The following is a 27,840-nucleotide window of genomic DNA, read 5'->3' on the forward strand; positions in this document are numbered from 1 at the left end:
GATTTGTGATAAACATAGCAGCTGGCACTGTAGTGGCAAGTTGTAGCGGTAATATTTGGTCGCAGTTACTATCAACACCTCCACCGGCTGTCTGTCTGTCAGTCACGTCACGTCACGTCACGTCACGTTGCATCGCGTCACACTTTTCCCCTACTCATATCTCCGCTACCGTTGCCCCTATCCATGCCAAACTTTGCACACACACTCCTTGGCTGCCAAACCACAACCTCATGTCTCACATGCCCCTCTTCTAGCGCCACCATGAGGCCGATTCTTGCGAAACACATTTTTTTGGACACTGCTCCTACAAATGTTGCCCTAAAATCACGCAATTCGCTACACAGTATCTCTACAGTCATTTCATCAACATGCATCGGTCCCATCTAGCGCCACAATCAGGCCGATTTTTGCAAAACACATTTTTGGACACTGCTCCTACAGATTTTGCCCTAAAATCACGCAAAGCGGTACACAGTATCTCTAAAGTCATGTCATCAACATGGCTCTGTCCCATTTCCCATATTCCCTCCTGATTGGCTACCATTGCCTTCTAAAGTTTTTGTAAGTGACCTATGACTAGTAGTAGTACTAGTGCAAACTACTAGTTAGTAGTTAGGAGTCTAGGTTTAAACAACAAACCAGCACAGATTGAGAGACACCCATGTTACATGTTAAAAAATAGAGGACTTTATTTGAACAGTATTTGACATGTCACTAACCAATCGGACCACATTGAACGAATGCAAGCAACTTCCTGCTACGATGAGATGAAACCCGGCAGCAGTACAACGTGTCCTTGTAGGATTGAAAATGGTCAGTACTAGAGGTCCTGGTAGGATATAAAACCATCAGTACTAGAGGTCCTGGTAGGATCATAGAAGATGTGTAGTACTAGTGTTCCTGGTAGGATAAAAGACCAGCAGTACTAGAGGTCCTGGTAGGAGATAAAACCAGCAGTTAGTATAGAAACCCTGCAGTACATGATCTCCAACCACATCCCACCTAATACTGCCCTGAAGGTGTAGTACAGGGTTCCCCAATAGGCGGCCCGGGGGCTACTGTCTAGCCCACACCAACCCCAGTAATAATGGTGGTATAAGAGCAGCAACAACACTAGTATATCGTCGTTGTCGGGTGGACATCTCCTATCTCCAAATTTGTACGTTCTTTCACAAATCATACAAGGCCGTCGCACAAAAGTAGTGAAAACAGCCGATCTACAAGCACACAACGCCTCGCACTCACTAGTTTAAATCATTTTTAATATGATAAATTCAAAACGAACGGTTTTGCACATACAAGATTTTCACCTGACAACGACGAAAACTGTCGCTGGAGTAGTGGGAACGCCACTGTCGCCCCCTGCAATGTTGTGGCCCTCGGCTTAGTTGGTACCCTAGACATAATTCGGCCCTTGGGGAAAAATAATTGGGGAACCCTGGTGTAGTAGCACACCCATCCCAAAGGGTCCCTAGTGGTTGTTGGTGGCCATTCAGAGCAGCCCAGCCTCCATCAACGACGTGGCCACCTCCAGACACATGCCCTTCATGTACACCCTGAAGGTGTAGTAGAGGGTCACCCAGTCCTGGGTGCTGAACAAGGTGTCGGCGAGGGCGAAGCCCAGGGTGGACGGTATGAAGCCCCTCCCGTACTCCACCATCCACGTGCCGGCGCTCCACTGGACCGCCGCGGCCTCGCCTCCACTGTGCACGATGGTGTCACCTGGTAGACAGAGAGAGGGGAGAGGGATTATTGGGGCTATGTATCAATACTACTACCACTAGGGCATTCACCAAATATTAGAATATTCGAATATCAAAGTCACTATTCGACATTGTTCACCGAGGTCGAATATTCGCTTTTTTTTTTTTTTTTTTTTTTCTCTTTAAAAAATATATAGTTTATAAAGCTTGGCTAGATAGGAAGTCATAAGGATGAGTTGTCAATGCCCCTGGTGGATGAATTTGTTAATGATCTATACCAGGGGTTCTCAAACCTTTTTTGGCACTGACCCCCAAAATAAACATATTGAACACCCTGACAAGCACTTGGAATTGTAGGCATTACATTTAATGTGACTCAGTTCCGCAGATAAATATTGTGAAAATAGCCGATCTACATGTAGATCGGCTATTTTCACAATGTTTGCCTCTTGCTTACTTAATATTTGACAGTTTGGCCAGTCCTGTCGAATATTCAACTATTCGAATACTTTGAGGTCGAATAATTCGAATACTAAAAATCACTATTCGTGAATGCCCTAACTACCACTACTGTGAAAAGGAGGAGAGATCTGAGCACTTAGTCCGAGCGTTTCAGGCAAAAATCGTGCACTTAATGAAAGAAGCATGAAATTTGGCACACAGTTAGAACATGCCATATGGAACATTTTTGGCTATAGGGGCATCGCAGATTTGTCTTGGGAAACTTGTGGGAGCCAATTAAAGTTGCTCTCATAGACTTTACTATAGAGTAAAATAATATAAAATATGCTTTAAGTAGCATGTGTTGGGGTCAAACTAGGTGTTTTTCGGGATTCTGAATCCAATGCAAACATTTGTTTTGCACGAAAAACATTCCTTTCTGAGAAACGGCCGCCACAAAACTTTGAAAAGTGATGACTCATCACTAAACCACAGTTTTATGGGGTCCGTTTTTAGCCCAAGGAATGTTTTTCCTGCAAAACAAATGTTTGCATTTGTACATTGTTTAAAGTGCTATACAAATAAAGTTGTATTATTATTAATTATTATATTGTCTCATCTGTTCATGCCATCGTGGCAGTGCCTACTATGTATGTAATCAACCCCCCAATATGTCTGATATGCCAGATATGTTATTTTATTCTGAAAACAAGCATTCACAGCTCGACAATACACAACCCGTGTTATTAAGTGAAATCGCCATTTTGTGGTGAAAGTTGTAATACACTTTTCCTCACAAGTCCATTCAGTGCTTATTTCAAGGTAGACACATGGCTCTTACACATAGAAATATACATTATAAAAACAAATATAGTAGTACAGTACAGTACAGTGTTTGTGCAGTCATACAATCTCCAGGGTTCCCACACATTTTTACCAATTCATTTCCAAAACGTTTCCAGAATATTTAACCCTGATTTCCAGGACTATATAACAATAATTCAGCTCAATAACAGGTCGTTTACTCCTATGCACAATGCCCAAAGACAGGTAGTGTATGCCAGTGGTTCTCAACCTTTTCAGGTTGTGACCCCCGAAATAATCATATTTGAACTGGCTCCATTATCCAAGTAATCTGTGGAAAACAACGTACTCAACCAACACCTCTACAGATAGGCATTAAAACTGTCTGCCCTTGGAGTGCGGTTCATTTCATAATTGCCACTAAACAATGGATGTGTCAGTGTGCCCCCCGTGGTGTAATCTCCCCCAACCCTGTACAGGGGTATGCGGACGATATTGTATTAGTCTCTAGGGAGGAGAGTACAATTAAAAACATGCTCGCCAGGACAGATCTTTTTTTTTTTTAGAATGGTCAGGCCTAGAGGTGAAGAACACAAAATGTGCTGTTTTGTATGAGAGGAGAAATGGAGGGAACCGGTGGTGTCATTCAAAAACAGACGCACCCCCAGTTTTTACAATAGCATCGGTGTGTACTCTACAAGCACACAACCCGTTGTGTGGTTGTAGATCTGCTGTTTTCACTAGTTTAAATCATTTTTAAAATGATAAATGCAAAACGAACGGTTTTGGACATACAAGATTTTCACCCGACAACGACGATATCTGAACTGTCGTGGAGTAGCAGGAACGCCGCCGCCCGCAATGTTGTGGCCCTCAGCTTGGTACCCTAGACATGATTCGGCCCTTGGGGAAAACTAATTGGGGAACCCTGCTGTAGGCTGTCAGACAGGTGGCGCTCTCCAAAGTCCAACACCTGTTCTCCAATGTCCACATGCAACAAAAGGTACTGTGTGAGATGAACGACAAAACAGTGAGCCTGGTGCGAAAATGGTTTGGCCATCAATTCACATAGTACGGTACCCGTGACTTAGATTTCATCCACAGTGGGAGGGAGGGTTAGGCCTGCCAAACCTGGAATGGATCTACACCAGCATGCGGATTTCCCACCTTCTAAAAATGCTGAACAACAATGACAAGGATGTTAGGGAGCTGGCTCGATCCTCCCTGTTCCTGGACCTAAAGAGGCGTAAGGTATTCAGAGCCCCACTTCCTTGGGATTTTATATGAGTTACTTAAATGGTTTCCTGTGGAAATAAGCTTAGTCTTTTCTAGGATCTCCTTTGAGTAGACCTTGTACCAGTGAACTGTACCGTCATGAAACTGTACCTTTTCCTATGCAAACTTCTAATAAAGTCTTCAATCAATCAATCAATCAATCAGGAGGAAACCAAGCGGGAAACTGGACACCTGTTCCGCTGGTTTCGGGGTCTGGTCAAATTGGCACAGACCTTAAAGGGCTTTTATGAACACCCTGAACAGTTTTTAATTTGCTTGATTCAATATTTAGATATTTGATGTAAATGTTACCAGGCCCTACAGGCCCAGGGACTCTCCCCATACACACCCATTGTAACTTCAAACTTCATTTTAACCATGATAGATTCATTAAAAACACCCATTATTTTTTCTGTTGACTCATACTACCCTCCTAATACGTGAGCAGGCCGTGTTTTTTCCCATAACTTTTTTCATTTATTTTTAATAATTATCTTTTGTATTTAATTTTTTCCATTTTCCCAAATAATTATTACAAATAAATGAAAACGGTTATGGATAAAACACGGCCTGCTCACGTATTAGGAGGGTAGTATGAGTGACAAGAAAAAATAATGGGTGTTTTTAATGAATCTATCATGGTTAAAATGAAGTTTGAAGTTACATTGGGTGTGTATGTGGAGAGAAGCCCTTCCCCTGTAAGCTGTTGAAAGTGGAATATCCCTTTAATGACTTCTGTGTCCGTACTGGAGTGTCCCTAGAATGGGTGCGGTCTGACTCAGAGACTGCGAGGGTCTCAGAGGACTTTATAATCGACCCCCTCATCGAGGTCAGGGCAACAGCCTCAAAATGAGGCAGGAAAAATTGGCACATAGACCGCGGTTGGAGGACGCATTTACTGCCAATAATCACAAAAGGGTGTGGGATACGATGAAATCCATGACAGGAATGTCATCCCCCACGAAACCTATTGTGACAGAGAATGAAATTGGCTTTGCCAATGACCTAAATACATGCTTTGCTAGATACGAATCATTGGACAACTCCTCAAAGTGCACTGATATACTGAAGGCTGTAACACCTGCCCCCTCAGACCTAATTACTATCACGGAAGAGGATGTAAGGAAAGTGTTTCAGTGTACTAACACGAGGAAAGCTAATGGGCCGGACGAGTGCAGTGCTTTTCTCCTCAAAAAATTTGCATCTGAGTTAGCTCCAGTGTGGCAACCAATATTTCAAACCTCTGTAGACACACACACAATTCCTCTGCCTTGGAAAACATCATACATAAAACCACTGCCCAAAATCCAACGTCCAAAAGAACATAAGGATTATAGAGACCCATAGCTCTCACTTCAGTGATTATGAAATCACTTGAAAGAATACTCTTGCAACATCTTGTTAGTATGACCAGACAAATTCGACCCCTGCCATTTTGCATACAAGAAAGGTTGCGGTACAGAGGATGCGGTTGTCACACTGGTCCACTTAATTACAAAACACCTAGATCAGTCTAATAAGACTCATGCAAGGGTGCTGTTCTTAGACCTTTCTTCAGCTTTCAACACAATACAGTCTGATATACTAGTGTCAAATATGGTGCAGTTGGAACTGAATCCATACTTAATACACTGGTATGCTGCCTTTCTCACCAACAGGGTACAGAGGGTGAAAGTGAACAGAACCCTCTCCTCAGCAGAAACCACTAATGTTGGGGCCCCCCAAGGTTGTGTAAGCTCAGCTATACTTTTCACCCTTTATACTGACAGCTGTCGTACGGAGGAATGTCTGTCTGAATGTCGTACTGACGAACCAGACCAACACATTCTAAAGTACTCTGATGATACAATTTTAATTTCACTCATAGATAGTTCCAGTGATCCTGGACTGCACCAACTCAGAGTAAATAAGGTGGTTGAATGGAGTGATAACAACGCTCTCATCATTAACACAAAAAAAGACAGAAGAGATTGTTTTTGGTGCACCACTAGATACACACAGATCTCCCATTACTATTCATGGTGAACAGATCAACCAGGTATGTTCGTATACATACCTCGGAGTAGTCATAGACCAGCTTTTGTCATGGAAAGATCAGATTGAATCTGTGTGTAAGAAAACAAAGCAAAGAATCTACTTCCTTCGCCGTTTAAGATCATTTGGTGCTAGTAGACAGATTCTTCTTGTGTTTTTCACGTCTGTCATTATGAATGTTCTTCAGTACTGTAGTACCACCTGGTATGGATGCTTGTCTGCAGCCCTAAAGTCACAACTGCTGCAACAACTGAACATTTGTTCAAAGATAGTTGGACAACCACTTCAGAGGTTATATACGACTACGTATGATAACAGCATTCTAAGGTTGGCAAGAAATATTACCTCTAATAGTAGCCATGTGTTGCATAGAGAATATAGGTTGCTGCCTTCAGGAAGGAGATACGGTGTTCCAGAATACAATAAGGTCAGACTAAAAAGGTCCTTTGTCCATCAGTCGACTTTAAGGCTTAATCAGGAGTTAATCAGGCCATAGGTAGGCTTGGCGGTGGACACTGCTCTTGTCTATATTATCCTTACTAGCCCTTACCCGTTTAAAGATATGAGCTCCGAAATGATGTGCAGTGTGTGGGTTATGGGATGTGCAGTGTGCACACAGTATATGAGGGATGGAAAGTAACTTTAACTGGTGCTTGCATGATGTAGGAGCATCAATGTAAGAAATACCCGTTTCGTTTAATGGCTACAGAGATACGGTGTCCCCCCCGCACACCCGCCTGCACACACACACCCGCCTGCACACACACACACACACACACACACACACACACACACACACACACACACACACACACACACACACACACACACACACACACACACACACACACACACACACACACACACACACACACACACACACACACACACACACAGCTGGTTAAACATGTTGCCTCATGCTAGATGCAGAATAGATATGCCTCATGCTAGATAGTCCCCCCAGGAATCCGCGATTCCGCGATCACGGAATTTTTCGCGGAAATCGAAGCCCTCCGCGGATATCAGAGCCTCCCGCGGATATCATAGTAGTCCGCAGAATAGGACAAGACGAGGAGCAGAATATTACATTTTACATGTAGTTTTCATCTCGGCCGCTAGATGTCGCGGTGATATAGACGGACAAGACTCACAGCCTAGCCGGTCCTCGTGCCGTATACGGAAACGGAAATGGCTTTGTTTGCCGTGGCATGCATTCATGTGCTGTGACTCGTGTGTGTGGTGACGATACCAGAGGCGACCGAGTATTTCCCGGTGAATCTGTGCGCAAAGGTGGGGGCTTGGGAGTGTGAGGGACACGCACCACCACTGACTATTGCTGATGATGATGAGGTTATATAGCTTAGCTTTTATGTATTGAAAATGAGAGGCACTCTTGCCGATTTAGTAAGAGACTCGTCTCCAATTGCAAGATATTTAAAAGTTATTTGGGGCCATGATGATGATGATATCCTGTTCTTCCCACAACTAGACAATTATTCACGTGTGGCAAGATTCACTCGTTTTTAGTAGGCTATATAGTGTAGGCTTAGAAGAAGCCTTTTCAGAAGTTAATTTAATGATTTCCATTTAATGATTTCCTTTATCCTCATCTAATGCACCGCACGCTGTTTAAAGGCCGTGTAGGCTTTTCAGAAGTTAATTGAATGTTTTCCATTTGCGCTAATGCACGCAACTGTTTTCGCCAGGTTTTAAGGTCTTATTTTAGTTGTTTCTCATAAGCTCGCCTGATGCTCGCAACCCTCCTTGCCCATCGGCCCCCACCTTTGCGCACAGATTCACCGGGAAATACTCGGTCGCATACCAGAGCGGATGGTGCTGATTTTTAATGGACTAGGAACTAGGCACATCGTCTGACTGTTTATATTGGCTCATAAGCCTCACATGGTGAGAACGCCGCACTCTCACGCATGGACCACCCGCGGATTTCTCGGCCATTCGCGGACTTTTCTGACGTCCGCAGAATAACGGTCGCGAGTGGCAGCAGAGCGGCGGGAGTAGTCATTATTACTATTATAAAACGATGTGTACATGGTCTGGCCAGTGGCCACTGTAGACAGTTGTGTTCCTAAACTGTGTACACTCATACAGAGCCTGGGGGAATAGCTTAGCTTCCCTCCTGCTAGTTGCACTGACGCGTGATTACGGATCCAACTGGGAAAGATGGATGGAAACGGCATAGAGCGCTCGTTTTCACAGTTATTGTCCACGACATTGCAAGCGGCGCGAAGGCCAGCGGACCTTGGTCCTGCTCTTCGCCCCCGAGCGCCGCAGGCGCGAGTGGCCGCGAAGAGCGGGCCAGGGCCGCGCGGCCGGCGGAGCGCCGCGCGAGTTACGAAGCCGTGGTGAATGCAATCGTTATATTTATGCCCAGGCCGTAAGGCCTGGGCAAGCGCACGATAAACGCCATGATAATTGGGTTTTGGTGCACCTCGCGCGGTCCAAGTGACTACAATGGAGCGCTCCCTACGTCCGGTCCAGCCAATCACAAGCTTCAAAAATGAGTCCGGGGCGTGGTTATCCATCTTTCCCAGTTGGACCCATAGAGTATGGTTGGGCGTGATTGGACCTGTAATCACGCTGCACTGACGCTGTATTGGTCCGGTCCCACATTCGTTCCTGACAGAAACTGTGTCCTGAACTATAGTTCCTCTATGTCTATGGTCCTGGCAATAATGCTAATGTAGCCTTACATTAATCCTCTCCTGTAGTAGCTTCTGCTTTGATGACGTCTATTGCTACAGGAGAGTCTTAACGCTTTGACAGACAGGTCGGGAGTATGGTCTGCAAAACTGCTACTGCGGCTCTACACATGCATACATGCGAGCCATATCTTCCGTACAAGTTCTGCAAGGTGTATGCGACTTGTAAGGTAGCCTTGTTTAATGTATAAGTCCGTATTGTTAAATAAAATGAGTTTTTACCAAGTGTACAACTTTTCCTCGTTTGCTACAATGTTAGCTGCAACAGCGCCCGTTGGTGGCTGGAAGCATAATTGTGCATTCTTCCGTATACACTTACGTCATGTCCTTGTATGAGCGAATGGGGGAATGGATGAAAGTCACGTGATAAGTGCAGCCATCTTTAACCAAACCAGAGCTGCTCGATTTGGAAAAGTTGTACACTTGGTAAAAACTCATTTTATTTAACAATACGGACTTATACATTAAACAAGGCTACCTTACAAGTCGCATACACCTTGCAGAACTTGTACGGAAGATATGTCTCGCATGTATGCATGTGTAGAGCCGCAGTAGCAGTTTTGCAGACCATACTCCCGACCTGTCTGTCAAAGCGTTAAGACTCTCCTGTAGCAATAGACGTCATCAAAGCAGAAGCTACTACAGGAGAGGATTAATGTAAGGCTAATGCTAATGCAGAAGAGAATAAATACATATTACACCCATACTAGGTAGTAGGTAGGCTATCCTCTAAAATGTGGTTACTATGGGCAGGGTTTGCATGACAATATAGTCTTTGCAACAGAAAGTAATTATTAAAAACAATAACAATTAAAAAAAAGAATAGATTTAATATTAGATTTATATTCTCAAAAATGATTATTTGATTATTCTAACCACTAATTAAAATTAATTGTAGCTATTTCCTGAAGGGTTTTACTTGATTATTAGAACTATATCATTTTTAGCTTGATAACTGGTCATTTTAGGTTGTTTTTTAATGTCCGCGGAATCAAGAATTGTTCACCACAGAATTCCGCAGAATCAGGATTGTTCTCCGCGGAATTAAGAATTTTTCTCCGCGGATTCCTGGGGGGACTAGCTAGATGCAGAATAGATAGTAGATACACCATAAAAATGCTAATATACAGCATATGATTTGTGAAAGTGACAAACGGGCTTCACAGTTATGTCAGGTGTGTTCATATGCTAATGGTGATGCGATTTCAGATCAATTGCTCCAGCCACTGAGGAGAAACGCTGTTTCAGACAGACAGACAGACACTCACTCAGACATTCCGAAAATTATATGTTTGATGTATGTAAACCTGTCTTGTTTTTGTTACCTGTGTTAAATGTTTGTATATGTTATGTGTCGCATACATGGCTGCTGTGTCGCAAGACAAATTTCAGTGTGAACTGACAATAGAGTACTATATCATATCATGCTGGTCAGAACAGCAACAGGTGCCAGACGGGTCCTCATGGATCTACACCAACATCAACTACCCCAACACGGCACTGCACTCAATGAGGACATCATCACATTCACAATTAAAGCCAGATTAGGCCTAGAATTATTGAATGCTTTAACCAGTGAAAAATTGCAGATATACAAGCTCACAGCGCGGCACCGAGTGCCGTGCTGCGAGCTTGTAGATCTGCTATTTTTGAAAAAGTCGTGAAAATGTGTGCAAATCTTTGAATATTTTCAAAGCGAACGTTTGTAATTCAAATTTTGCTTCTTGGAGGTCCCTGGAACTAAATATTTTGAGATGGGGGTCCGTGGCCAAATACATATAATTTTGGGGGTCTTTCACATGAAAAAGTTATGAGAACCACTGACATAGTAGTCTCTCAAGAACAGACTAACTGAGCACCAGTTAAGTGAAAAGGATCTTTTCTTTGACGACATTTAGCCAGATTGCTGACATAGAAACATAGGTTTTTCAAAAAATCTTAGAAGGATTCAAAAGACACTTATAGAATCGGGTCAAAATTCTAATTTTCACGATTTTCCAAAAATAGCAGATCTACAAGCTCGTAGCGCTGCCTGTGAGCTTGTATATCTTCTATTTTTCAATAGTTAAAGCATAAAATAATGATACACAATATAGTGTACCGTACCCGTTATGAATGGGTTAAAGCCAGATTAGGCCTAGTCCTTCCCACCAAACTCAATCTTTTCCATCTGGTTCCCCAGCACTCAGGCTCCTCATTGCTTGTATCACACCACATAAGAGATCATTAAAGGTCATTAAATACCAACCACTTCTACATGCCATCTCAGAGCTGGGCTACAGGTGCAGCAGACTATTTGTTTTTATATGTGGTAGACTAGGACATACCACAGGCTGGTTGTTAGAGGGTTTTAACAACTTGAGATGCCCAAAAAAGAGGCACAAAGGCAGGCAAAGTATTGTGCCATCTCCGCAATAATCGGCAGCTGCCACATATGGCGGAGACGCTGCTACTTATACCCGTTGGCGGCCCCCACCTTCACTTTATGCGGCCCGCAGGTTAATATTGGAGTACTGATATATTATTGATTTCAGCTGTTACAATTCCAAACAAGGAAAAAATTACCGGCTTTAATTACTTCAGTCTGTATTAGTAGCTAAATGACTAGTATTAAAATGTTATTGTATTTTTTTTTATGTCCAATGTATTTGTATTTAAGTTCATAAAGTTAACATAAGAAAGAACATATAAATGCATTTGAAATTTCAAAACAAAAGAAAAAAAAACTTTTCGGGATTCCAATTCAAAAATAGCAAAAATAGCAGATCTACAAGCTCAAAACGCGTCGCCCTGCGACGCGTTTTGAGCTTGTAGATCGTCTATTTTTGCTATGTATATATGCATTGTATCCCTCTGGAGTGAGTGTGAAAACGTAGTGGCCCTCTCCATCATCAAAGTTGCCCACCCCTGCCGTAGAGTACCAAGTGACTTGCTATTGTATCATGAAGACATACAGTATGCCATGATTTTGCAAATTTAACTCTACTGCACCTATAATTGTGTCCTTGTATGTGCGCGCGCGACCGTGCGTGCGTGCATGCGTGTGTGTATTACCTGGGTAATAGACTTCACTCTTAGTGGTGCCTTCCTTCCACTGTCTGAATGTTCCAGTGATGATGGTATCTGTTATTTCAGCCCAATATCGACCTATATATAAAGTATATAAAAAAAAGAACAATATAAAACAATATAAAACCAGTAGCCTGGAACCAGGTGCCGTGCACCACCAAAACCATTCCCCTAGTTAAAAATGACTTAAATTGGTTTAATCGTTTCATTTATTTTGGTATAATGATCGCTTGATATATTCATCTTCTATCCTAAGTCGTAGCGCAACTTGTGAGAATAAACAAATTGATTTGAATTATGTAGGGAACAAAAACAATGCGACGCCAACCGGAAAAAACACTGGAACCACTGTTTCTAATATTTTCATCACAGAGCACAGTGCACGACTTTTGTTCGTGATCGTTTCAATTTTGATTAGACAAAAGAAATCAATTGTCATTTTTTACTTCAGAAAGATCATGAGAAATCACATTTCTATTTCAATCATCTGTTACAATTGTTGATAGTTTCAGATTTCTTGGTATACACACACATCTCAGACACCCCCTGAACATCGACTGCATCCTCAAGAAAGCCCAGGAGAGACTATTTCTGAGGCATCTCAACAAGTTTAGTATGAGTACCAAAGCTCTTTTGAACTTCTATCTCTGTACCACGAGTGTTCTGACAGGCTGTATCATGTTGTGGTTTTGCTAAAGGACTGTAATGACTCCTTCCACCTAAAGGTTTTTACCTGAGCATCAAATCATACCACCTGTCTCAGTATGTTTCAGATTGCTAAACCGTTGATGCACCGAGGTGTAACGCAAATTGCAAATGTATATGCACACATATAGTATGCATGTAGCCTATGTATGTAGTGTTTTGTTTATTTGAGGTTTGGGATGATGTCTCCTTTGTGTCAAGGCAGAGAATGACAGCATGTATTCCACTGCCTTATACAGGGTTCCCACACATTTTTACCAATTAATTTCCAAAACATTTCCAAAACTTTTCCAGAATATTTAACCCAATTTCCAGGACTATATAACAATAATTCAGCTCAATAACAGGTCGCTTACTCCTATGCACAATGCCCAAAGACACCTGTCTTCAGGCCGTGACCCCCGAAATAATCATGTTTTAACTGGGGACCCGGCACCCTGATGAGCACTAAGAGTTGAGGAATTTTGTATAAAATGGTTCTATTGTGAAAATAGCAGATCTACATGCTCACAACGCCTCGCGTTGCGAGGCGTTGTGAGCATGTAGATCAGCTATTTTCACAATTTCTGCCTCTAATATTTGACAATTTGGCCCATGTTTAATTTGTCATTTCAGAGGTATTAACAAAATCAATAAGCAAAGACAATGCATAGCTATGTTTTTCCAGGACCTTCCAGGACCCTTGATAAATTCCAAAACTTTTCCAGTACTGGATTTTTTTTTTCTAATTTCAAAATATTTCCAGGAATTTCATGACCGTGGGAACCCTGCTTATAATACAGTGAAGTGAATTATATAAGAAATTATATTATTATGTAGCAGTGAATACCGTGTGTTGCTAGATAGAGTTTGAACGCTGAGAACTTGGACACCAGTTGTAGATAAGGTTAGAATTTAGGGAGTAGCAACAGGCTGAAGGTCACACAGCTGCCAGCAGAAGAGTGGGCCTTTGTTTCATGATTAGTAGAGGTTATCAAATGTTTTAGCCAACTATAAGCGGACCGTCAGGAAGAGGGAGTCAGTCTTGTCTTGTGTGTCTTTGGTGTAGGACGTGTGTGTGTGTGTGTATGTGTGTGACTGTTACAGCGCTGTAAATAAATGTGTTCTATTATCTTTTAACATTGTTTCTGAGTCAAGGTTTGCTGAACTTTTGAGTTTTAATTCTGCTATAGACGCTTAGACAGGAGTCCAACTTGAACTCGATTTCATTTGTCACATATCAAAAGTTTACAGTCGTTAATAGAGTGGGTCAAATAGTTTTTCGTACAAGCTAGCTACCCATAACCTGCAGTTATACTAGTGTGTGTGTGTGTGTGTGTGTGTGTGTGTGTGTGTGTGTGTGTGTGTGTGTGTGTGTGTGTGTGTGTGTGTGCGTGTGTGTGTGTGTGCGTGCATGTGTGTGCGTGCGTGTGAGTTTGTCTAGCTATACTTATGGGGACTAAACACATGTTCACACAGTCACCTGCAGGGGACCTCTGACAGTGAAGGGACAAAATAGTAGTAGGTCCCCACAACGGTTAGGGTTAGGGTTAGGGTTAGGGGTTAGGTTTAGGGATAGAGGTTAGGGTAAGGCCACAGGACTTGCATAAAAATGAATGGAAGTCTATGTAATGTCCTCACAGGCTAGACTGACAGCACCCTCTCTGGTCACTCAGTGGTACTCAGGCTACACATTCCTCAGGCTACACATTCCTCAGGCTACACATACACTTCAGGCTACATACACGGACGCACGCATACACACAGACACAGCCACGTATAGGAGCGGTCTACCACCGCTCAAAAAAAATGTAACTTGAAATACTGACCAGAGTGTCCTGCAGTGTCCACTGCTGTACCAAACAGCAGCACATATTCTGTCAGTGAGGCGTGCAGGACGCACATGGAACCCATCCAGCCTCCAGCGTTCACAAACACCCACTGCAGGTCTTCATCTGGTAGAATGTGGCCTGGGTACCTGGTAGAGTACAGGTTCTTTAGTACAATGGTTCCCAAACTTTTTTGGCTCGGGGCTATGGGAGGATTAAAATAGTGCCAATATTACTCACACGTGTTTTAAAAATATTCACGCATGATTTTAAAAAATTCACACGTGTGTACGTGTTTTGTGCACCGCAAAATAAAATTCACACATATTTTATTGCAATTCACAGTATTTTACAAATCTCATATTTCTACAAATCTCAAACTGTGGATCACAAAATAAAAACACAAGTTGCAAATCTTTTCTGTGGATCAAAAATAAAAACACAAGTTGCAAATCTTTTCTGTGGATCACAAAATAAAAACACAAGTTGCAAATCTTTCTGTGGATTTAAAATACAAGTTGTGAATTACTGATACAGACCTGTGGATCTGAAAGACACAGCTGTGTATTTACAAAACACGAGCTGTGTATTTACAAAACACGGATCAACAGACCTGTGGAGACACAAAACTTTTGTGCACTTGTGTGGACCAATGGCTGTGGATCTCCAAAACACGGATCAACAGACCTGTGCACTGGAGACACAAAACTTTTGTGCACTTGTGTGGACCAATGGCTGTGGATCTCCAAAACACAGATATTTTTGGCACTGTTCTACCAGGTGAAATGTGAGAATCATTGGCTCGTGTATTGACCAATCACGTGAGGCCATGCCCCCAGGGTTGGCATGGCAACCAAGGGTTGCCATGTTCTCTAAAAAAAGAGTTATCCGGGCCTTACAATCTATACATTTAGCTATACATGAATATTTCCATACATATCTTGTCTTAAAACAATCAGCTAATGGCGTATTGACTAATCCATAATTTTGTATTATTATTTTATTTTATTATTTGATGTTATGTTCTTTTATATCTTTTAATATGTGTGTCGGCGTTGACATGAGACCTGCAAACCGGATCAACCAGGTCGGTTGGTCAGGTCGGTTGGTTGGTCAGTTTGTAGAGTTAGTTTAATAATGTAATTAGTGTAATAGTGTAATTAGTGTACTAGTGTACTAGTGTAATTAGTGTAATAGCGTAATAATGTAATAGTGTAATTAGTGTAATAGTGTAATTAGTGTAATAGTTTACTAGTGTAATTAGTGTACTAGTGTAATTAGTGTAATAGTGTAATTAGTGTAATAGTGTAATTAGTGTAATAGTGTAATAGTGCAATTAGTGTAATAGTGTACTAGTGTAATTAGTGTATTTAGTGTACTAGTGTAATCGTGTACTAATGTAATTAGTGTAATAGTGTACTAGTGTAATTAGTGTAATAGTGTACTAGTGTAATTAATGTAATAGTGTACTAGTGTAATTAGTGTAATAGTGTAATAGTGTGCTAGTTAGTGATGCCCGATCCCGATCACGTGATCGGATCGGCCGCCGATATGGTCATTTTTTTAAGATCGGAAAATATCCCGATCTCTATCGTTTTTGGGAGTACTGAAAGTTACAGGTAAGGTGAATGCGATATGAAATGTAAGCTTACCATAATCACAGTAATCCTTAATCATTTTCAATCGAGAAATGAGACAGACACAGCCCTGCAGAGGGGAGGTGATTGTGTCAGACTCTGTGTCCAGCTGGCAGCTGATGCCAATAAGTAGTAATTGGCCCCTTGTCAATGGATCAAAGGAAGGCAATTATGTCTCTCTGCAGTGTCAACTAGCTGCTACTGCATACTTTTCAAGCAGACTGGTTAATTGGTTCTTAACTTATTTTGTTTCAACTTTAAAAATGGCCAGTGTTTTACCAGTTTTTTATAGTTGGTTGATTATTTTTGATGTTGTAATGGTCTATTTTATTTTATTTTTTGAGGTATTAAACAGGTTTTAAAAGTCCTTAAATCGTGACTTCACTGCCAAATTTCAAAGGCCACACCAAAGGTCCGCTGCACAATGCTTGAGAAACACTGCACTAGTAGGCCTATATCACTATACACTACTCATAAGCTTTGTTTTTAATTTGTTGATTCAGTGCTGCACTAAGTGATAGAATTAATAGATTTTTTTTTCTTAATGCCTTGCCAAAAGATCGGATCGGGAAAGATCGGGATCGAATCGGAAGCAATGATATTTGATCGGTATCGGATCGGGAGCAAAAAAAACCTGATCGGGGCATCCTTAGTGCTAGTGTAATTAATGTAATTAGTGTAATACTGTACTAGTGTAATTAGTGTAGGCTAATAGTGTAATAGTGTAATTAGTGTAATAGTGTAATTAGTGTAATACTGTACTAGTATAATTAGTGTAATAGTGTAATTAGTGTAATTGGTGTAATAGTGTACTAGTGTAATTAGTGTAATAGTGTAGTAGTGTAATTAGTGTAATAGTGCAATTAGTGTAATAGTGTAATAGTGTACTAGTGTACTAGTGTAATAGTGTAATTAGTGTAATAGTGTAATTAGTGTAACAGTGTACTAGTGTAATTAGTTTAATAGTGTAATAGTATAATAGCGTAATTAGTGTACTAGTGTAATTAGTGCAATAGTGTACTAGTGTAATTAGTGTAATAGTGTACTAGTGTAATTAGTGTAATAGTGTACTGGTGTAATTAGTGCCCTGCTCATATCTGGGCTCGTTTGTGTATTGTATGACATCACGCCACATCATCGGCTGAGGACTGTGTGATGTCATCATATCTCCATATATGGAGACATAAGTTGCTCATGCCCAAATATGGGCTGGTGAGGTCAGACTTAGTGTGATGCGTAGGTTATCTCCATATATGGAGATTCAACTTCAATGAGTAACCATGGCAAATCACACCGTACACAAATTACCCTTATATAAGACCGGCATTATCTACCGACAGCTGCTATAAGCCAACCCTGGCGATAAGGTCTGAGTCGAAGAAATGCTTCTTTCCTGGCAAGAATTGCCCCTTTATACTGTAGGGCTCGTTTGTGTATTGTATGACATCACGCCACATCATCGGCTGAGGACTGTGTGATGTCATCATATCTCCATATATGGAGACATAAGTTGCTCATGTCCAAATATGGGCTGGTGAGGTCAGACTTAGTGTGATGCGTAGGTTATCTCCATATATGGAGATTCAACTTCAATGAGTAACCATGGCAAACGTATGTCTTGATAATTGGTAAAACAAACTTTTGGCCTATTTGTGGAGATAAGCGACCAACGGTCGCTTATCTCCCGATTAGGGAGTCTTACTGGTAGTGTAATTAGTGCAATAGTGTAATTAGTTGCGACCGTAAGGTCGCAGTTTAGTATGAAAACCTCCACCGGCCGTCCGTCGGTCACACGTGCGGTCGACCGCACGTCACACGTGCGGTCGACGTGTGATGAGGTCACGATGAGTCATCTATGCCCAAATATAGATTTCTAGGTCAGATGGCCCATAGAGTTTGTGATGTCAAACCTAGCAACCCAATATAAACAAACCTGATGTCAGATCTGAAGTATCCTTTTATACCCATATATGGAGATACAGAGATCTCCATATATGGGCATATTAGAAAGCCCATATATGGGCATATACGGATGACATCAGGGATATCCATATATGGGCATAAAAGGGACAAGGGCTTACAGTTAAGAGATCTCCATATATGGGCATATCAGAAAGCCCATATATGTTCATATACTGATGACATCAGGAATATCCATATATGGGCATAAAAGGGACAAGGACTTACAGTTAAGAGATCTCCATATATGGGCATAAAGGGACAAGGACTGTTACAGTAGATATAGAGATGTCCATATATGGGCATAAATGAACAAGGACTGACAAACACTGAGATCTCCATATAACCTATGGGAATATAAGGGACGAGGACTGTCAGCTTGTAGACCTATTTTCTAAATATTGTTGTACATTAAAAACTTGAAATGGGTCGTTCTGCATAGTACTTGGGATTTGTTGATGTAAATGTTCACATAGAGTGTAATAATTGGTAAAACAAACTTTTGGCCTATTTGTGGAGATAAGCGACCAACGGTCGCTTATCTCCCGATTAGGGAGTTATACTGGTAATGTAATAGTGTAATAGTGTAATTAGTGTAATAGTGTAATAGTGTAATTAGTGCAATAGTGTAATTAGTTTAATAATGTAATAGTGTAATAGTGTAATTAGTGCAATAGCGTAATTAGTTTAATTGCAGTTTAGTATCAAAACCTCCATCGGCCGTCCGTCGGTCGGTCACACGTCACACGTCACACCTTTGCCCTGCTCATATCTCCGCATCAGTATGACATCACACTGCTGATGACATCACAGAGTCCACAGCTGATGATGTGGCGTGATGTCATACAATACACCTGGAATGTTGAATCTCCATATATGGAGATAACCTACGCATCACACAAAGTCTGACCTCACCAGCCCATACTTGGGCATTATATGGAGATAACCCACGCATCACACAAAGTCTGACCTCACCAGCCCATACTTGGGCATGGACGACTTATATCTCCATATACGGAGATGGCCATATATGGAGATACGATGACATCACAGAGTCCACAGCTGATGATGTGGCGTGATGTCATACAATACACATGCCAAACTTTGCACACACACCCCTTGCCTGCCAATCCACAACCTCCACCTCTCACGTCATACGGGCAGCCATAGTTACACCTGGAATGTTGAATCTCCATATATGGAGATAACCTACGCATCACACAAAGTCTGACCTCACCAGCCCATACTTGGGCATGGACGACTTATATCTCCATATACGGAGATGGCCATATATGGAGATACGATGACATCACAGAGTCCACAGCTGATGATGTGGCGTGATGTCATACAATACACAAACAAGCCCTATATAAAGGGGAAATTCTCACCAGGGAAGAGAGCATTCCCCACTAGCTGAGTATCTTAAGATGGTTGGATGTGATGATAAGCTATAAGCTTAGTTGATCCTGGCGATAAGGTCTGAGTCGAGGAATGCTCTCTTCCCTGGTGAGAATTGCCCCTTTATATAGGGCTTGTTTGTGTATTGTATGACATCTCGCCACATCATCAGCTGTGGACTCTGTGATGTCATCGTATCTCCATATATGGCCATCTCCGTATATGGAGATATAAGTCGTCCATGCCCAAGTATGGGCTGGTGAGGTCAGACTTTGTGTGATGCGTAGGTTATCTCCATATATGGAGATTCAACATTCCAGGTGTAACTATGGCTGCCCGTATGACGTGAGAGGTGGAGGTTGTGATATTTGTGGAGATAAGCGACCAACGGTCGCTTATCTCCCGATTAGGGAGTCTTACTGGTAATGTTATTGCGACCGTAAGGTCGCAGTTTAGTATCAAAACCTCCACCGGCCGTCCGTCACGTCCGTCACGTCACACGTCACACGCCACACCTTTGCCCTGCTCATATCTGGGCTCGTTTGTGTATTGTATGACATCACGCCACATCATCGGCTGAGGACTGTGTGATGTCATCATATCTCCATATATGGAGACATAAGTTGCTCATGCCCAAATATGGGCTGGTGAGGTCAGACTTAGTGTGATGCGTAGGTTATCTCCATATATGGAGATTCAACTTCAATGAGTAACCATGGCAAATCACACCGTACACAAATTACCCTTATATAAGACCGGCATTATCTACCGACAGCTGCTATAAGCCAACCCTGGCGATAAGGTCTGAGTCGAAGAAATGCTTCTTTCCTGGCAAGAATTGCCCCTTTATACTGTAGGGCTTGTTTGTGTATTGTATGACATCACGCCACATCATCGGCTGAGGACTGTGTGATGTCATCATATCTCCATATATGGAGACATAAGTTGCTCATGCCCAAATATGGGCTGGTGAGGTCAGACTTAGTGTGATGCGTAGGTTATCTCCATATATGGAGATTCAACTTCAATGAGTAACCATGGCAAACTGTCAACTGCCCGTATGTCTTGATAATTGGTAAAACAAACTTTTGGCCTATTTGTGGAGATAAGCGACCAACGGTCGCTTATCTCCCGATTAGGGAGTCTTACTGGTAGTGTAATAGTGTAATTAGTGTAATAGTTAATAACGTAAAAGTGTAAATCATCGGAGCAGAAGGGCAGGGTACACTAGCCAGATAATCTCTCCGGGAGTCTCCGGCCAATAGCATTTGTTCACCGATCTCCATGGTTTTGAGATCTTTATTGACAATGGTCACAGGTGCGTGCTTCCAAATGCCACCGAACTTGGTCTGGAGGCTGCACCCCTTGAATGTACAGAAAGCACGCCCTCACGGCCATCTTAAGTGACAGCCCTGTGTCAAAACACGCCCTGCACTGCACATCGTCCTCAGTGTCTATGAGAACAACAACATTAGCCATGGTTCAGAGCGTTAGCAAGTTCTGGCTAATGCAGTTACATATGTTTATATGCCGCGATGCAAATCACGCAATTGTTGCGACTGTAGTTAGCATTTAGTTTGAAAATCTGCAGATCATGTCCGTCCGTTCGTCCACCACGCCTCATGTCACACTCCATATATGGCCCCTGATGTCATCAATATTAAGCCCATATCTGGGAAGGCCCATATATGGACATATTGTGCGCCATGTCTTTGCCATCTGGCCAAAGGAATTTGGTTCGTGATTATATATTCAGGGATCTCCATATATGGGTTAAAAGGATGTTTGGTTCCCCTGGCATCACAGGGATCTCCATATATGGCAATAAAAGGGATTTGGTTCCCATGATGTCACAATGATGTCAGAGCTTGAGAGTCAATCAACAAAAAAGACAAGATTACACTTATTGCCCTATTTATTACACAATTACACTTATTTCCCTATTAGACTTATTACACTATTACACTTATAGCCCTATAAAACTATTAAACTTATTACACCGATTGCCTTTTTACACTATTACACCATAACACTAATTACACTACTAAACATATTACAATAATACGCTAATTACACTATTACACTATTACAATTATTGCACTATTAAACTAATTACACTAGTACACAATTACATTACACTAGTACGCTATTACACCAATTACACTAGTACACTAGTACACTAATTACACTATTACACAATTAGACTAATTACACTAATTACACTATTACACTAATTACACTAATTACACTATTACACTAATTACACTAGTACACTAATTACACTAGTACACTAATTACACTAGTACACTATTACACACTATTACACTAATTACACTATTACACTAATTACACTATTACACTAATTACACCAGTACACCATTACACTAATTACACTATTACACTATTACACTATTACACTAATTACACTAGTACACTAATTACACTAGTACACTATTACACTAATTACACTATTACACTAGTACACTAATTACACTAGTACACTATTACACTAATTACACTAGTACACTATTCTACTAATTACATTAGTACACGATTACACTAATTACACTATTACACTAGTACACTAATTACACTAGTACACGATTACACTAATTACACTAGTACACTATTACACTAATTACACTATTACACTAATTACACTATTACACTATTACACTAATTACACTAGTACACGATTACACTAATTACACTATTACACTAGTACACTAATTACACTAGTACACGATTACACTAATTACACTAGTACACTATTACACTAATTACACTATTACACTAATTACACTAGTGCACTATTACACTAATTACACTAGTACACGATTACACTATTACACTATTACACTATTACACTAGTACACTAATTACACTATTACATTAATTACACTAGTACACTAATTACACTAGTACACTATTACACTAATTACATTAGTACATGATTACACTAGTACACTAAATACACTAAATACACTAAATACACTAATTACACTAGTACACTATTACACTAATTGCACTATTACACTAATTGCATTAGTACACTATTTCACTAATTACACTAAATAAACTAGTTACACTAATACACTATTACACTAATTACACTATTACACTAATTACACTATTACACTAGTACACTAATTACACTATTACACTATTACACTATTACACTATTACATTATTACACTTATTACCCTATTACACTAATTACACTAGTACACTAATTACACTATTACACTATTACACTAATTACATTATTAAACTAACTATACAAACTGGCCAACCAACCGACCTGACCAACCGACCCGGTTGATCCGGTTTGCAGGTCTCATGTCAACGCCGACACACACATATTAAAAGATATAAAAAGAACATAATAAATAAAATAAAATAATAAAATAAAATAATAGAAAATTATGGATTAGTCAATACGCCATTAGCTGATTGTTTTAAGACAAGATATGTATGTATATATTCATGTATAGCTAAATTTATAGATTGTAAGGCCCGGATAACTCTTTTTTTAGAGAACATGGCAACCCTTTGTTGCCATGCCAACCCTGGGGGCATGGCCTCACGTGATTGGTCAATACACGAGCCAATGATTCTCACATTTCACCTGGTAGAACAGTGCCAAAAATATCTGTGTTTTGGAGATCCACAGCCATTGGTCCACACAAGTGCACAAAAGTTTTGTGTCTCCACAGGTCTGTTGATCCGTGTTTTGTAAATACACAGCTCGTGTTTTGTAAATACACAGCTGTGTCTTTCAGATCCACAGGTCTGTATCAGTAATTCACAACTTGTATTTTAAATCCACAGAAAGATTTGCAACTTGTGTTTTTATTTTGTGATCCACAGAAAAGATTTGCAACTTGTTTTTATTTTTGATCCACAGAAAAGATTTGCAACTTGTGTTTTTATTTTGTGATCCACAGTTTGAGATTTGTAGAAATATGAGATTTGTAAAATACTGTGAATTGCAATAAAATATGTGTGAATTTTATTTTGCGGTGCACAAAACACGTACACACGTGTGAATTTTTTAAAAACATGCGTGAATATTTTTAAAACATGCGTGAATATTTTTAAAACACGTGTGAGTAATATTGGCACTATTTTAATCCCATACGGGGCACCCCATAAATATCTTTTTAATCTGAGGCACCCCTACATTATAATTTTCACTCCCAGCACCTTATATTTATAGCATATCGTTGTTGTCGGGTGGAAACCTTGTATGTCCAAAACCGTTCGTTTTGTATTCATCATCTATAAAATGTACAAAACTAGTGAAAACAGCCGATCTACAAGCACACAACGCCTCGCATCCGGTCTTGTATGATGAAGCAGGGCAAAAGACGTACACAACTTGGAGATACAAGGTTTCTGCCTGAAAGTGACAATATTTTTGTGATTATGTTGCCAGGAAAACGTTGAGATAATTTTGGTTAGAACTGACTGAAAATAACTTTGTACTTCAAGTTAAAAATGATACTAAATAATATTTTTTCAAGTGTCCAAATAAATTCCAAATATTATCAAATGATCTCGCGGCACCCCTGGACTGCTGTCGGCACCCCAGAGTGCCCCGTCACCCCAGAGTGCCCCGTCACCCACTTTGAAAACCCCTGCTTTAGTACAATGGTTCCCAAACTTTCCAGGTCGAGACCCAAAAGCTAGATTGGACATTTGCCTGTGACTCAAACTAGTGAAAATAGCAGATCTACAAGCTCACAACTCGTGGCTTCGCCTCGTGTTGCGAGCTTGTAGATCAGCTATTTTCACTATTTTTTATTTTTTATATATTTTGTATTTATGGATTTTCGTTTGTTTTAAAATGTATACACATTTTTTTTTACATTTTGAAAAGAAAAAAACTATTTATACTAAATATGTATTTTCTTTTTTTTATGTAGGAAAAGAAAATCGGATTTTGACTCGAATCGTGACCCCTAAGACTTACTACTGTTTGGGAAACAGTGCTTTAGTACAGTGGTTCTCAACCTGTGGGTCAGGATCCCCAGGGGGGTCCCCCAAATTATTTTGCGGGGGCCCCAGATGATGAACTTTCCGCACTCAACAGTAAACAAACCAACATAAAATGTAAGCGTGTAGAGGGTATCTGCACATTTCAGGTGACAATTTAAGGACGTTTTAATGCTTCTAAAACGACAAATTAAACATTGGCCAAATTGTCCAATATTTAGAGGCAGAAATGGTGAGAAAGGCAGATCTACATGCGTAGTTATACACAATGTAAAGCCTCAAATCTTAAGTGCTCCTCGGGTGCGGTGCCCCCAGTTAAAATATGATTATTTGGGGGGTCGTGGTCCTGAAAAGGACCACTGCTTTAGTACGTAGTCAAACCCCTCTATACTTGATAAAAACAGACCTGTTGGGAGCCATGGAGCACATTTGGCAGGTTACGTGCTGGCCATTGGGAAAAGTGGGACAACTCCCGAACGGCCGGTTCATTCCCGGCCGGTCCAGGCCGGCCATAGGCCATAAGGAAACTAATTTAAATAAAATGTCGGCCTTCGTTCCATTTTGGGGGCTGGGCGGCCAACAAAGAAAATGTCACTGTCGGGCAGAAACCTCGTATCTCCAAGTTTCAAATGTATACATTTCATCATATAAGGCCGTTGCACAAAAGTAGTGAAAACAGCAGATCTACAAGCACACAACGCCTTGCGGTGCGACCTTGTAGGTCGGCTGTTTTCACTAGTTTAAATCATTTTTTTAAATGATAAATACAAAACAAACGGTTTTGAACATACATGGTTTCCACCCGACAACGACGAAATATAACTAATGTACAGTAATTGGCCCACTGGCTTGTCACTTGTCATGATCTGAAATGGCAAATCTTTGAGTAGCAGCAGCGCTATAGAGAGCGATCTCTCTCTATAGCGTGCAATGAGGGCCTCTCCAACTCTTTTTCCCGGGCTGAATCAATGGCCCAGCATGTCCCTGGCATTTGGTATGCTCTTATTTCACTCTACACAAATCGGTTCGCCACAAATAGCACATCTACAAGCTCGCAGCCATAGAGGTAATATATAAATAGAGAGCGGACGGTCCCGCCCCCAGCTATTCATTTCAATGCAAGTTGCTCAGTGGCGTTTTGAAGCCTGCTCGCACAACGCGTTGTGTGAGCTTGTAGATCGGGTATTTTTGGCGAAACGTTCCCCCAGAATATGGATGATGGGGGTTCAAGTGGTTAACAATACATAATGTTTATGTTTTAAGCATATTTTGATGTCTCTGACTAGAACCACAACTAAATGTGGAGGCAGCGTTTTGTTTTTATTATAAACCACACATCTGGAACAAACTCTCAGAAAACTTCAGATCTGCTACAACTCTGTTCTTTTTTTTTTTTCAATAAACCTTTTCTGTTTGCCGCTGCATTTATTAAATTGTTTGCATTGTAATTATATATATATTTTTTATTTCAAATCAAATGTGCTTTTATACTGTATTTTTGCATTGTGTCAACTCAAAGTAGAGTTTGACTTAAAGTGATAGTTCACCTATTTTTGACATAAAGCTGTGTGAAATACTTGCCATTAAAACAGTGGTTAAAAATGTATTAATTGATTACCAGAGTCCCGTGGTCAGAGTTCTGGTCAGTTTCTAATGAATATTAAGTAGTTCCAATGGGGTGGGGGCCATTTGGCGTGGCCCAATCATTGAAAATAGATTAATCCACAAAACTAGCGTAATTTGTATTGTTGGCCTATTTCTACCATATAGAGTGAGGTTTCGTTCTGATCAGCTGCCTGCAAAGCACCTTGTTTTGGGGAAATACGTTGCAGCGGCGTAGTGATACTGGACACAAAAAATAGTACCATGTGACAGAGGGGTCAAAGTTGAACGAAAGTTGGTCTATTTGGTAGAAATAGGTCAACAATACAAATGAAGCTAGTTTTGTGGATTCATCTATTTTTAATGATTGGGCCATGAGCCCCTGCCAAATCACCGGAACTACTTTATATTCTTCTAAAACTGACCAGAATTCTGAATGGAAGAATTCTGGATTAATACATTTGTAACCACTATTTTAATGGCAAGTATTTCACACAGCTTTATGTCAAAAATAGGTGAACTATCCCTTTAAGTAAAGCACATTGAGGTGCCCTGTTGTTGAAATGTGCTACACAAAATAAATTGCCTTGCCTATGTTAAAGGGACAAGTAATAATAGGTAATAATAATAATACTTTTTCCTGAGTTCAACAACCACTTTGGAGAAGGCCACTTCGTGATCCTGACCTGCAGAGAGAGAGAGAGGGAGAGAGAGGGAGAGAGAGAGAGAGAGAGAGAGAGAGAGAGAGAGAGAGAGAGAGAGAGAGAGAGAGAGAGAGAGAGAGAGAGAGACACTTATTGTAATCCGACATACTTAACTAATTAAGTGTGCCTGCCATGCAATGGCAAAAACTTATTGTAATCCGCCATACTTATAGTGTTCACAATAATAATAACGATCCCACAAAATGTCTATATCAGTTTCTATTTCGGAAATGAGGAGTGTGTTCATTAAAAATGCTAATGAACACACTTAGTGAGCTGCAGGCACACAACATTTTGTAGGAAATGTATTTTCTAGTTTATTAACAGTTCAATTAATCAAGACATTTAAAGACATACAATAACATTGAGACCAGTTGCAATAGTTGCAAATTATGGTGGTTTGCAGAGGTAGGGAGTTGATGGCAGAGAGAAGGAGGAGAAAGAGAGAGGAGGGAGTCAGTCAGTCAGTCAGTCAGTCAGTCAGTCAGTCAGTCAGTCAGTCAGTCAGTCAGCAGAGAGTGACATGAAGTAAAAGAGAGAGACTGACACAAGTTAAGTCGTAGTTCTTCCCATTTGCCACTAGGTGGTGGTGTAACACAAACAATAATCCAACAAGGATGGGGTTAGATTCTTGTATTAGGGTTAGGATCGAGATAGTGGTGGCAGTAGTAGTAGTTGTAGGCTGCCCGAAAGTAACAGTAGGCTACACCCAAGCAGCACAGTCACAGCACAGCAGCAGCACTAGTAGTAGAAGTAGCAATAGTACTGTTGTATTAGTAGTATTTGTAGAATAACTTGACTCATTCAACTTTACCTGCGTACCGCCGGGCGAGTTCTGCGACGTCTTCTCCTTTGAACAGATAGGACTTGTTGTCCAGCCAGTAGCGCACCGGCAGCACCAGCAGCGCCACCAGCAGAAGCAGTTTTAAAAGCAGTGTGCACATGTTTCCCTCTCCTCTCCCCAGGACGGATTCACTGGTGGA

At 40.9% G+C, this 27,840-nt stretch overlaps 1 protein-coding gene across 1 annotated transcript; it reads right to left on the bottom strand.

The window, feature by feature from the left end:
- Positions 1-664: 664 nt before the first annotated feature.
- On the bottom strand, positions 665-27,828 carry sigmar1 (sigma non-opioid intracellular receptor 1). Its single transcript, XM_080729537.1, has 5 exons — positions 27,672-27,828; positions 26,788-26,839; positions 14,560-14,708; positions 12,032-12,124; positions 665-1,722 (listed from the first exon to the last, which is right to left on the bottom strand). Exons 1-5 carry the CDS (start codon positions 27,799-27,801, stop codon positions 1,493-1,495), a joined length of 654 nt encoding a protein of 217 aa, XP_080585663.1. The 5' UTR covers positions 27,802-27,828; the 3' UTR covers positions 665-1,492.
- Positions 27,829-27,840: the final 12 nt, after the last annotated feature.

This window comes from Nannobrachium achirus (genome assembly GCF_963921795.1).
Source record: "Nannobrachium achirus genome assembly, chromosome: 7".
Classification (NCBI taxonomy): Eukaryota; Metazoa; Chordata; class Actinopteri; order Myctophiformes; family Myctophidae; genus Nannobrachium; species Nannobrachium achirus.